The following is a 12,796-nucleotide window of genomic DNA, read 5'->3' as shown; positions in this document are numbered from 1 at the left end:
TAGACAAATACCATATGATATCACTTATATGTGGAATCTAAAACACGACACAAATGAACTTATCTACGAAACAGAAACAGACTCACAGACACAGAGAACAGAATTCTGGTTGCCAAGGGGGAGGGGAGGTGGGGGAGGGATGAAGGAGAGGTTGGGGTCAGCAGATGTAAGCTTTTGTATATAGAACGGATAAACAACAAGGTCCTACTGTATAGCGCAGAGAACTATAGTCAGTATCCTATGATAAACCGTAATGGAAAAGAATATTAAAAAAAGAATGTATATATGTGTATAACTGAATCACTTTGCTATACAGCAGAGATTAACACAACATTGTAAATCAACCATACTTCAATAAAATAAAATTAAAAAAAAAGAAAGACAAGCGTTCCTTAGAACAAACTCTAAGTGGGAGCTCTTATGTAGGGCATCTAACTACCCAGTGGACAACCTCTTGAGCTGTATGACTACAGAAAGTGCAGCCTGTGTCTTTCTAGGGCTGCTTCTTATTTTGACCTCGGAGGAAAAAAAAAATGGTGCCACTCCCCCTGGAAGTCTCCTGGCCCGTGGGCAGAGGAGCCTTTTCAGCCACAGCTGTCCTTTCACCTCCCTGAGCCTGTTCCCTCGGCCCCAGAGTGGAAATGACACCAACACTCGCCTTTTCCTATTGAATTAAGTGAAAGGAAGATGGTACCCGGTGTGGGAGGGGCGGGATGTGGGACGCACTCCTGTACATCACTCACAGGAGTGAGGGCTTGGAGAGCAAGGTGACGATGTGTACACGGCGGGGAGTCCATCCCCATTGCTTCAGTAATTCTACTTCTGGGCACCTGTCTCAGGGGAATGCTCTCTAATATGGAGACAAGTTCACATGCAGGGATGATTATTTTTAGTAGCAAAAAGGTAGAACAACTTTAAGAGTCGACGAAGGGAGATGGCTACATAGATGGTGGCAGATTCATGGGGCACTGGAACATTATACAGCCATCAAAAAGCATACTTTCAGCTTGAGAAAATACTTATGCAATTATGTTAAGTAAAAAAAAAAAAGAAAAACCCACAGCAAGATTCAAATTCTATATTCAGTATGTTTGCAATTATGTAAAATGGAAAAAAAAAAAAACAACCCCAAGATCTATGCATAGGAAAAAAATTGGAAGGAAACACACCGGAGTGTTTACAGTAGTTATCTTTGGGAAGCAGAAACGTTGATATTTTTAAATGTTTCCTACTTTTCTGGATTCTCAGATTTTCTCAGATGGGTACCTATATATTATTTTTAAAAGGGAAAAGCAGATAAGAAACTAAAAATATATCACTTCCTCCTAGAAATGTAGCTTTTGCCAACTTCTCTTTCCTCTTCTGCTCCCTCTGAGGGATTCTGTGAGTTTTTAAGGGGCCACTCTCTTACATTCGGGAAGGACAAAAGTGCCACCAGCCAGGAGGTGTGGCCCCTGCACAGGGACTTCTCAGGTGGGGATGGGGGCGGAGGGGCAGGAGACCTCTGCCAGGGCTGCTACTCACCGAGGACCAGAGTGGGCCAGCTGGAGATGCGGGCCTTCAGGCCTTGGTAAAAGATCTGGTGCAAAAACATGATGGTCTCGCTGGAAGAGAAAGCACAGGGTAAGCTCCGGCTAGGAGTTCCTCTCCTTCCAGGCGTCCCCTCCCCGAAAGTTCAGTAGAGCTGAGGGGCCCCAGGGGAGAGGGCAGGGGCTGTCACTGCCTGTGGGACTATAGCAGCAAACCTTCTCAGGTGAGACCCCACGAGAAACCCCACCAGTGGGATGGACCCTACAGTCTACGGGGCCTAACGCAAAACAAACACGCCGGCCCCTTGTTAACCAATGATTAGGAATTTCAGGATGGTGACAGCAGAGCCTCAAATTAAGCACGGTTTTTCTAAGCATGCAGTCAAATGCCCGTGAAGTCGGCCGAGGAGGGGGCACTGCGGCTGCCGGCTTCCCTGGCCCCCTCAAGTCCCCACTGGCTCTGTCATTGGGTACTGTCCCCTCTCCCAGGAGTTTGTGTCCTGAAGGCAAACCCCCATTCTGGGGTCTCACACTCTCGGGACAAGGGCAGGGAGTGGAAGGAGCTGGGTGGGCGCAGAGACGCCCCTGAGCTGTGAGACACAGGAAGCCAATGGGGGCCTGGGACCTCATGTTCACGGTGGGCCTGGGAGGCACGGGGCTCCCTGACCCCAGAGGAGTTTGAAATGCCCTGAGCACCCCACTCTGCAGAGAAAACAGGGTGGGTGGGGAGAAAAAGGGTGTGAAAAAGAATAGAAGGGAGGGCTGCAAGAGAGAAAGGGGTGAGGGAGGTGAGAGGTGGTGGTGGGGAGAGAGAACAGAACACGGCACCTACGGCTGAAGAGCAGAGCCTGTAACTCCATCGCACCCGTAGGATGTGCAGAAGGGCTGGAACCGGTAGGGCCTTTAACAAGTATCTAAGTAGCAGAAACACTCCCGAGTTTTCATTCCTGAGAGTGGCTCCTCTCATTACCGTGAATTAACTGTCATCTCCCTAAAGTCTCAAAAGAACAGGCCTGCCCAGGTGTGGTGACACCGTGATTTCTGGACTAGGGGCCCCGCCTGATGGCTGAAGTCATTTGCCGTTTTCAGGTAACAAGTCTGTGACAGATTCACCCTTGACAGGGCTGCTTTCTTCCTGTCTGTGGCCCCTGAACTAGTTACTGAATAGATAAACATGTACTGAACCAATGTGAAGAACTTTAGTCGTCCACGTGGGAAGACCCTTAGAAAAATTCAAAAGAGACCAGTCCAGGGGTGCGTGAACGTGCACAGAAGGGAGAACGTGGGCCCTGATGTGGGGCAGGGTGGAGGTAGGAGGACTTTCAGGGGTTCCTGGGGAGCTGAGAGGCTCTGGATGCCCCCGAGCACCGCCACAGCAAGACTCAGGGCCCCATTCCCGGGCGGCTCCCACAGATGGCTGCAGGATGCACTGTGCAGGATTCAGGGCATGGACTTGTAGCACGTTAGGAACATCATAAGCTGGGACTATAAAAACATAACAGATGAAGCCTCCGTTTTTAAAGCATTATAAACCGTGAGGATTTCACTTGTCATCCTACTACTCAGAAACTACCATTGTTACCTATCTGATAAGAAAAAAATGATCTCATTTGGATTTGATTTGCTCTACAAAATCATTGCGAGTGGGTTGGTTGAACATCTTTCCTTTGTATTGGCCATTTGAATTTCTTCTTTGGGGAACTGCCAAGTCATGTCCATTTACTATTTTCACTTTTATTAATTTAAAATAACTCTCCATATTAAGCGTATGATCTTAACATATACATTGCAGATATGTTTTTTGCTCGGCTATTTGCCCAACTATTTGTGTTTGGTGTGTTTTGAAGGTTTTCCGTTTTGCCCTGTGAGATTTTCTTTCTGTGTTTTTGCTTCAGGCGTCATGTTTTTTCCCACTCTTAGACTGCATGCACACTCACCTCTATTTTATTTTACTATTTCATTTTTACACATAAATACTTACCTAGAGTTTACTTTGGTGTAGGATGTGAGTAAGGGATGTACACGTTAGTCTTTCTTTCAGTTTGTAGCCAATCGCCCCATTTTATTTATCAGATACTGCAGGTGCTTTCACTGCTTTGCTAAGCTGCCTTTTTTGTTACTAAATTCTCATACATGCCTACGTCTGTTTCTGGACTTTGTATTTTATTCTGATGGACTATTGGCCTGTTCTGGCCATAGTCTCGCGCTGTTTTCATTACTTTTAATATATTTATAGGCCTATAATACATTTTAATTAACGTAGGAAATGTTTCATTGTTTTTTTCAGAACATTATGATCTATTTACATGCATTTTACTCCTTTAGTTGAACATTAAAATCACTCTGCTAGGCTGTACTTCGATTGGAATTACAGTATAGCATGATTTGGCTGAAATGACGTCTTTACGACATGGAATCTTGCCATATAGAATACTGGCCCACTTTCTGTTTCTGTACAGCCTGTAAGCTTAGAAGGACTTTTTATAATGTTAAACGGTTGAAAAAAAATCCAAAGAATATTTTACAATAAGTAGAAATTAGATGAAATTCACATTTTAGTGTCCATAAGTCAAGGTTTATTGGAACACAGCAACACCCATTCATTTAGGATTGCCTAAGACCACCTAGTTTTGACAGAGACCCTCTGGCCCACAAGGCCTAAAATATTTACTATCTGACCCTTGACAGAAGAAGTTTGCTGATCCCTAGTCTATGTGAATGTTGTCCCTGAGTTGTGCAGTGCACAGCCGGGGCAACTATATTCTATGGCCCTGCACACTTAACAGTCCAGCAGGGAATCTATACACAGAAGAAATCATTATTTAAGTGCAATGAATGCTACAAAAGGGGCAGCATGGGGACCCTGGAAGCACACAACAAGGGAACATATAAGCCAACGGTGACAAGGGGCACGGGGGTGGTCAGGGACATCCAAGGAAAGACATGAAAAAAGAGTAGGAGACCGCTGTCATGAGGAAAATAGGAACGACAGTAGGGTGGGAAGAATTCTAGGGAGAGGAAGTGACTTGTCTGCTTCGAGAAGTGCTCATTTTGCCTGGTTCCCTTCTTGAGCCCAGAAAGGAGTGTGACTCGCCCAAGGCTGGTCCTAGGTACACAGGGCTTGGCCCGTGGAGGGCAGAACCAGGCCTCTTCACTCCAGCCTCACGCTGTGCCTGTCCCTCCTCACTCCCCAGGCCATGCAGACAAGACGAATTGATGGCAGCACACGCCCCCACTGTGCCTTATCTTTCTTCTCCACCCAGGACTCCAGGCAACCACTGCCAATCAATCAGAGCGGGCATCAAGATAGGAACCATCTGTCCCCCGGGCGGGATGCCTCTCATCACGGGGCAATGCCTGTGGCTCCCAGCACACGTTGCTGGGCATGGTTTTTATTAAAGGGAAATAGCCCAAGAGTATATGCTCATTGTTTCGGTTAAACATAACCTGGTGCACATGTTTACTTCAAAGATTCCCCCCGCAGCATTCAAGAAGCACACAGTTAAGCCCCTCCCCAGCTCTGCAGCATCCTCCGTGAATCTGCCAACCTGGAGAGAGGCCTCTCTCTTCTCAAGGACTTCTTTTAAAGAACTCCAGCAAATGAAATCACCAAATTGGCATCAGGCGTCTAACGTGGCTGTACATTTCAGCCTAAATGCAAATCCAGGGGAAAGCTATGTGCAGAAATGCCTTCTAGTGAGTGGGCTGGCAGCCTCCGCCCTTGACCTGTGACACATACAGACTCTGTGCTGTGGTCCGAGGCAGGGAGACCTGGACGGTTCATGTCCCGGATCCGGCCTCCACAGCACCTACACGGTAAGAGGGAAGGCTGGGCTCACATACGATCAAAAGTTCTCGACAGTGCAGGCGCGGGCAGGAGTACGTGCTGAGACCTGGGCTGTGATGAGCAGGCAGGGGGGTAAGGAGGATGGGGGTCGGTGAGGATTCCAGCCTATTATTTAACAGGGCAGCAGGGGGGAAGCACAGGCCTTCACATAAAACAGAACTGGGTTAAAATCACAGCCCACCCGAACCCTGAGCACACCCCGTCACCTCTCTGATCTCTGGTGCCAGCCTCATGGGGCGTCTCTGAGGATTGGAAATTATGTAGGCCAAGTGCTTACAGAGAGCCTGGCACCAAGCCGGCCCCACAAAACACCATCTTAACGTGGTGAGTGTAGTCCAAAACATTCAGTCACGCAAAGTGCTGTGCAGGGTTGCTATACAGTTAATGAAAAAAAATTTCAGCTGTTCTTTGTGCTCACAAAAAGCACAGAGGTTAAGACAGTGAAGCTTATACTCTTAGGTACCCAGTGGATCCTATAGTGAGGGGTGAATGATTAGAAGGCAGTCGTTTTCTAGCTCTTCCTGCCCCACTCTGGGCCCCGGGGGAAGGAAAGAATTCCGACCTGCTCCCGATGGAGAACAGGGGCCAGGGGGTGGAGAGAAGCCAGTCACCTCAGATTGGCATCCGTTGATAGGATCATTGGTTCTTCTTACTTAATATTGTAAGAACATACAGTAAAACATATTTGATTAATTTTCAATGTTGAACCAACCTTGCATTCCTGGGATAAATTCCACTTGGTCAGGATGTATTATCCTTTTTATATATTTCTGGATTCGATTTTATAATATTTTGCATCTATGATCACGAGCAATATGGGTCTGTAGTGTTCTTTCCTCATAATGTCTTTTTCTGATTTCGGTATTAGAGTAATGCTGGCCTCACAGACTGAGTTGAGAAGTGCTCCCTCCACGTTAGATTTGAATTCAGTTTCTCACAGGGTGCATCATAGTGAAGCTTTCCTGTTGTACTAATGTCTAGCTCTTATGAGCACTTGGGCTGTGCTGGGCTCTGTGCTAGATGCTTTACGTGAGCTCTCATTTGATTCTCCAACACCTACAAGAGGCAGGTCCCATTCCCTGGTCAGTGTTTCCGAGGACCGCTAGAGTCCATGTTCTGGAGGCCTTAAAGATTGATCAGGCTGGGGCTATTTTGACCAGGATCAATGAGACTGCTAAGATGGGAAAGAGTCAACCTTGGGCACATTGTGGAAAAGGAGAAACAGGGCTTGCAGGGGCTTAGAAGGACACCAGCAAAAGAGGGGACTTTCCTCCCTCCTGTTTCTTCTGTTAAAGGCATCTGATCTGATCCATGCAGTGACTAACAGACAAAAATATAAAACCATGTTGTGATTTTCTTCAAACAACTTTTGAACACATTCTGTGAGTGGGTATGAAAACTCTTAACCAAAGATTACAGGTGAAAAGAATTCCATTGAATGCAGTGTAACAAAATTATGCAAAGATGAAATAAATACAAAAGGGCACCTTTCTCTCTTAGTGCTTATGATAAACGGTCACCAAAAGTTTGCAACTGTGGCCTAAAATGCAAGGAAAGCACAGACAACCTAGAACTATTACAATGCTTCCTGAAGTATTTCTCAGGTAGGTCCGTGGCCGAGCCTCCAATACAGGCAGTCCCCTGCGGTTATCTCAAGCCTCTCATTTCCGTGTGCTCTGGGACCTTCAGTAGCAGCTGCACCTACAAACTTGTTGGAAATGCAATCCCTATGCTCTACTCCAGATCTACAGATTGAGAAGCTCGGGGTGAGGCCCAGCGTTCACGTTTGAGAAGCTGTGACTCCAGCTGAGCTGTCTGGAGTTTATTCAGGAAGAAACAAGTTCTTCACACTTTTCAGCCAAATTCCAGGTCATTGAGTTTAAAAGACCCAACTGTAGTTTCTGGAGAAAATCTTACCTGACTTCACAAAACAATAATACCTAGTTTCTTTGTTTTAATAAAGAAATCAAAGCATTTATTTACTCTCTAAAAACTGCATTTGAAATGTATATTAAAAAGCAACCTTGGGCTTCCCTGCTGGCGCAGTGGTTGAGGGTCCGCCTGCCGATGCAGGGGACACGGGTTCGTGCCCCGGTCCGGGAAGATCCCACATGCCGCGGAGCGGCTGGACCCGTGAGCCATGGCCGCTGAGCCTGTGCGTCCGGAGCCTGTGCTCCGCAACGGGAGAGGCCACAACAGTGAGAGGCTCGCGTACCGCAAAAAAAAAAAAAAAAAAAAAGCAACCTTGTAAGGCCCAGTGATTCAGTTTCTAGAAGGTCTAATGAGGCTAAAAGCCACTCCCCTCCCCCTGCTCCCCACCCCCACCATGTCCCCATACTCCGACACCTCATCCACATCCATGGTGTCAGCATCCCAACGTCCCTGTCCCTGTTCTTCTCCCAGTGACTTTCAGCGTCTCCGGCTCAACCTCTCAGAATCAGACCCACGTCCACCGCCTCTACCCCATCTCCTTCCGGGTGTCCCACAGGTCCCTAAACTCATCACAGCACACTGGCAGGTAAAGGGGAAGAGCAGGGCACAGGGGAGGTGACCCTGGGTCCCAAACACCTCTGCAGAGGGCGTGGATGAGGGCCAGCTGCAATTAGTGAGGTGACTGGAATGATGGATACTTTAAAAGAAATGCAGCTGAATGAACAACCTGGAGCACATAGTGCTTTACTTTAATTCCTGAATGAGAATCATTTGTAGCTAGCACTCTTTTGATAGGTTTTCATATTTGTTGCTTTTACCTAGTTTACCCAATTTTCATGCCTACGAAAAAGCTCATTTAAACCATTTCCTGAGACTTTTAAAAAGAGGTTGACAGCAGAAGGGCAGCCATCAGCTCAGCCTTGCTTTCGTAAGATATGTGGGTAGTGTGATACACAGCCCAACGCCAAGGGGACTCAGAATTCTAAAAATTTAGACCTGGCTTCTAGATCGTTATGACGATGATATTAAGGTAGGAGAATGGAACCCATGTGGTTTTCTGTAGCTTGATTTATAACTTGTAAACATTTAAACCAGGGCTTCTCAACCTTGGCACGATTATTTTTGGTGGAAGAATTCTCTGCTGTGGGAGACCGCTCTGTGCACGGTGGGATGTTGAGCAGCATCCCTGACTTCTACCCACCAGATGCCAGTTGCAAACCCTCCCCTGCAGCCCCGCCAAGTTTTGACAATCAAAAATGTCTCCCGTATATACACTAATATGTATAAAATGGATAACTGGTAAAAACCTGCTGTATAAAAAAATAAATAAAATAAAATTCAAAAAAAAAAATTGCCTCCCAGGGATTGCCAGCCATTGATCCTACTTGATCCTTCGGAAGCAAAAAATAAATTAAAAAAAAAAAAAAGGTCTCCCAGCCTTGCCCCAGTTGAACCACTAGTTTAGACATATGCTACGTGGGCCTCTGTTTGTATTCCTGCCTGCAGTAGCTGGGGCACTGGCTTCTCGTCATGGGACCTCAGGCAGCTTCCTTCCTCTCTGGGGCTCAGTTTCCTCCTCTGCACTGGGCGGGGACTAGTCAAGGGCTCGTGTCCAAGCTCTTCCCGCCTCAGCCAAGGGCTCCGGGAGGGGGCGCTGAGCTTCTGGGTGCTCACCTGTTCAGGAAGATGCTGCTGACATCGTCGTGCGTGATGGGAGGCTTCTTGGAGCTGGCGGCCATCCGCAGCGGGCGCAGGAAGTTGTTGACAAGGATGTGCAGCTGCTGTACGTACTCGGCCTCGGCCTCCAGCATGCTGAACACCACCTGGTTCCTCTTCCGCATGCTGTCGGCGTGCGGCGACCGGATGTAGTCCTGGATGATGGTCTTCCACTTGCGCCGGCACAGCCAGCCCCGCAGGAAGCTCTGCACCTGGGCGCCGAGACCAGCGGGAGGGTCTCCCGTTAGCCTCAGCTGCTCTGGTCCTTCCAGGCTGTGAGCGCCCCAAGGGCAGGGGCCAAGGCCCTGCTGTCCCCCATGCCGAGAACGTAGGGAAAAGAGCTGAGGCAAAAGATCAGGCCTGGTGCTTCTGCCAGCGTGGTGCCGGGGAAGCCCTTTGGTTCCTCTAAGCCCGTTTCCCACCTGTGCCGTGGGGCTAATGAGATGACGGCTGGACTCAAAGTGAGGTCCCTGCACGGGGGCATCACCATCTCCCCAGAACTTGTTAGAAATGCAAACCCCCAGGCCCTGCCCCGGCCCTCTGCATTTAAACCACATCCCCCAGGTTGCTTTGGCAACATCCTCTGAAGGAGGAAAAGTGTGGCCCTGAGTCCCCATCACGGGAGGGGGCTTGAGCATAGAGGGTTGCCAGGCTGTGCTGGGCATGGCTCACACCTCTTCTTGCCTAATGACTGGCCTGAAAGCCCAGAAGTTTCAATGAAAGCTCGTCTGGATAGAGGGCGATTATCAAATTCAGTGCGGCAAATGAGTCAATCTCATGCTTGGGCCTCATTGGCGCCCGCCTGGAGCCTCTCCTCTACCTCCGCGGGGAAATGAACACAGACACTTGACTTGCCCGACTTGGAGTCGGGCTGCTTGGCCTGGCCTCGTTCTGGCAAGAACTTGGGAAGGGCCTCGATTCACAGACACAGAGAACTGTTTTAAGATATGCCACGCTTCCAACCAAGGCACCATGTAGCTCCCCACCATTCCTGCTGAGCTGTGTGCAAGCTCAGGGGCTGCACAGGGAGGGCCCCAGGGCCCCAGGAGCAAGGGTGCTGGGTGGTGCTGCGGTGGGGGCACCTGGAGATCCAGGGGCCACCTGCCAAGGCACTCATCAAAATATTATCAGCTGCAAAGGGCACTGGCCACGCACAGCAGGTGCAACTGTCCGGGTGCAGACCTTTGGCCAGGGACGTCTGCCCTGGGGAGGAGAGGCCTGGCCTCAGCACGACAGATCTCCTTGAAGAGAGGAAGCTTTTCTAGATAAAGGAGGGCCTTGCTCTGAGGCCCCAGGAGGGTGAAAACAAAAGGAGGGAGGTGCATTTCAGGTGGTACTTAAAAAAATGTTCCAACCAGAATGGCTTTGCACAACGGGCCGGGAAGCCCAGTGGGGCCATGGCAGAGAAGGAAGGCCAGTGCATCCCTGCCTGGGCGGGGCTTGGTTCAGACCCCAGGTGGCACTGGTGGCAAATCCCAATGTCCATGGGGGCCTGGCAGGTCCTATAGATCCTGAAGCCGGCTGGGTGGGCACTAGTGGGAGAGCACCTGGCCTGGGGCCAGCAGTCACTGTGTGCAGGAGGTGAGCCCGGGGCTGCGAGACCTTCTGCTTTTCCAAGAGATCATGTGTCCCAGGGACCAAGGATGTGGGCTCTGGAGCTTGGTGGCCAAGGTTTCAATGTCACTCCGCAAATACTTAGCTGTGTGACCTGGGGAAGTCACTTTGCCTTTCTGTGTCTCAGCAACCCCACATGTGAAACGCAGATAATAATAAAACCTCAGAGGGCTTTTAGTTAGGAACAGATTCATCTGCATAAATCTCCTAGAATAGTGTCTGGCACATGGAAAGTGCGTAATGAATGTTAGCTCTTCCTATTTTTGAGAAACCAGAAATACATATTTTTATGTGAAATGTTTAGCTTTTAAAGCACTGGCAACAAATTAAAAAGGGAAAAAAGAAACACCGTGTGGGCTAAGAACCCCAAACATGCTGGTAGGCTGAACTTGGCCTGTGGGATGCCAGTTTGCAGTTTTCTGGTCTGGATGGCGCTGGTGTCCTTTTACGCTCTCAACAAGGAGGATTTTCTGGTTTCGTGTGTTTTTCTTCCGGTGAGTCAGGCTCCCCTGCTTCAAGTCTGGCAAGCTGCAAACACAGACCATACTCTTCCTCTCCACACGCCCCTCCATGGGGTGGCCTATGGTGCTGGTCAGTATCTCTGCCACCGGGCAGCTTTCTCATACCTTCTGAGATGTTTCTCCTAGCCTCTAATAGTGTAAAACCAGTGGGGCCAGCTAAGGGGTGTCACAGAGGCCGGCTCCCATGCTGACGTCTGCCGGGGATGAAAGGAGGAGGTGTTTGCAGGACAGTAGCTGGGGGGAGGGCGGGCATGCAGGGCTGTGACAGTGGACATGTGGCCTGGGGTCTCATTGAGGCTGCCCAGGGTTGTGAGGAAAGCTCTCGGCTGTGAGTCTCACAGCCTGGGTTCCTGCCCTGGCTCTATCTACTCATTCATCTCTTGGAGGCTTAGTTCTCCTATCTGTCAAATGGGCTGAACCACCCTACCTCACAGAGACAACCAGAAAACATGGCTCAACGAGGTGCTGGTCTGGGGTGAGGGGCTGTTGATTCTGCCTTTGGAGCGGAGGTGGGAGTGGCACGCCCGGGAGCAGTGGGACAGTAGGTGGACACTGCAGACCCTGGGCTGTGCCAGGGGGCTCTCTAAAGAGGACCAGGGCAGATTTGCCAGCCCCGAGAGATGGTACAGACCTTCTTGATTTTCTTGATGTCACTGTCTTCGTCGTTGGGTGTGACAGTCTGGGTGGACTGGATGCGCTCATTGTCCTTGAGCAGGGATGCAATCTGCAATGGAAACACGGGTCAGCTGCAGGGGCCGAGCGGCACCAGCTGGTGGAAGCCCCACCCCTCTGGCTGCCACCAGGCGTGGTGTGGTGAGTGAGCGCCCTGCCATGTGCTCCCCAAGGACCAGTGGTACTGCAGCTCGTGTCCTTTGCTCTGTGGGAAGTTTCGAGCCAGACGTCGGTGAGTGAGCACCGGACCGGGACCCCGTCCACCTGGGTCCAGGGCAGCTGGGCTCTGACTCCTAGTGACCCTGGGCGAGGCACTCTCTGGGCTGCGGGCAACCCATCTGTAATCTGGGAGCTTTGGTCCAAATCTGTGATTCTCTTCCTTATTCCCTAAACCATCAGTCCCTTTACTTTCGAATTTTTACTGTGGTAAAATATATATAACGTAAATTTACCATTTTAACCAATTTTAAGTGCACAGTTCAGTGGCATCAAGTACATTCACGTTGCACCATCACCACCATCCATCTCCAGAACTTTCTCAACTTCCCAAGCTCTGTACTCATTAAACAATAATGAGTTTACGGAGTTTAATAATGAGTTTAATGACTTCTCTGGCGGTCCAGCGGTTAAGGCTCTGCGCTTCCACTGCAGGGGGTGTGGGTCTGATCCCTGGTCAGGGAACTAAGATCCCGCATGCCACACGTTGCAGCCTAAACAAAACAAAACACACTAACTCCCCATCCCTCCTCCCTCAGCCCCTAGCACCCGCCCTTCTACTTTCTGTCTCTATGAATTTGACTCCTCTAGGGACCTCGCCTAAGTGGAATCAGACAGTATTTGTCTTTCTGTGGCTGGCTTATTTCACCAGCATAACATCCTCAAGGTCCACCCATGTCACAGCATGTGTCAGACTTTCCTTCCTTTTTAAGGCTGAGTAATATCCATTGTAGGTACAGACCCCACGT

General features: G+C 49.4%; 1 protein-coding gene across 2 annotated transcripts in view; it reads right to left on the bottom strand.

Annotated features, from left to right (window-relative positions):
• The window catches only part of RASGRF1 (Ras protein specific guanine nucleotide releasing factor 1), a 103,814-nt gene that overhangs the window by 59,147 nt on the left and 31,871 nt on the right, over positions 1-12,796 (bottom strand). For both annotated transcript variants that reach the window (XM_065871293.1, XM_065871294.1), the window contains exons 4-6: positions 11,791-11,883; positions 8,983-9,236; positions 1,525-1,604 (exon numbers count right to left, since the gene is read on the bottom strand). In XM_065871293.1, coding sequence (XP_065727365.1) covers positions 1,525-1,604; positions 8,983-9,236; positions 11,791-11,883 — 427 coding nt within the window. The remainder of the gene's footprint in view (positions 1-1,524; positions 1,605-8,982; positions 9,237-11,790; positions 11,884-12,796) is intronic.

The sequence above is a fragment of the Phocoena phocoena genome, chromosome 2, assembly GCF_963924675.1.
Source record: "Phocoena phocoena chromosome 2, mPhoPho1.1, whole genome shotgun sequence".
Lineage (NCBI taxonomy): Eukaryota > Metazoa > Chordata > Mammalia > Artiodactyla > Phocoenidae > Phocoena > Phocoena phocoena.
Note: the sequence above shows the minus strand (reverse complement) of the source record. Positions and strands in the feature narration are given on the sequence as shown.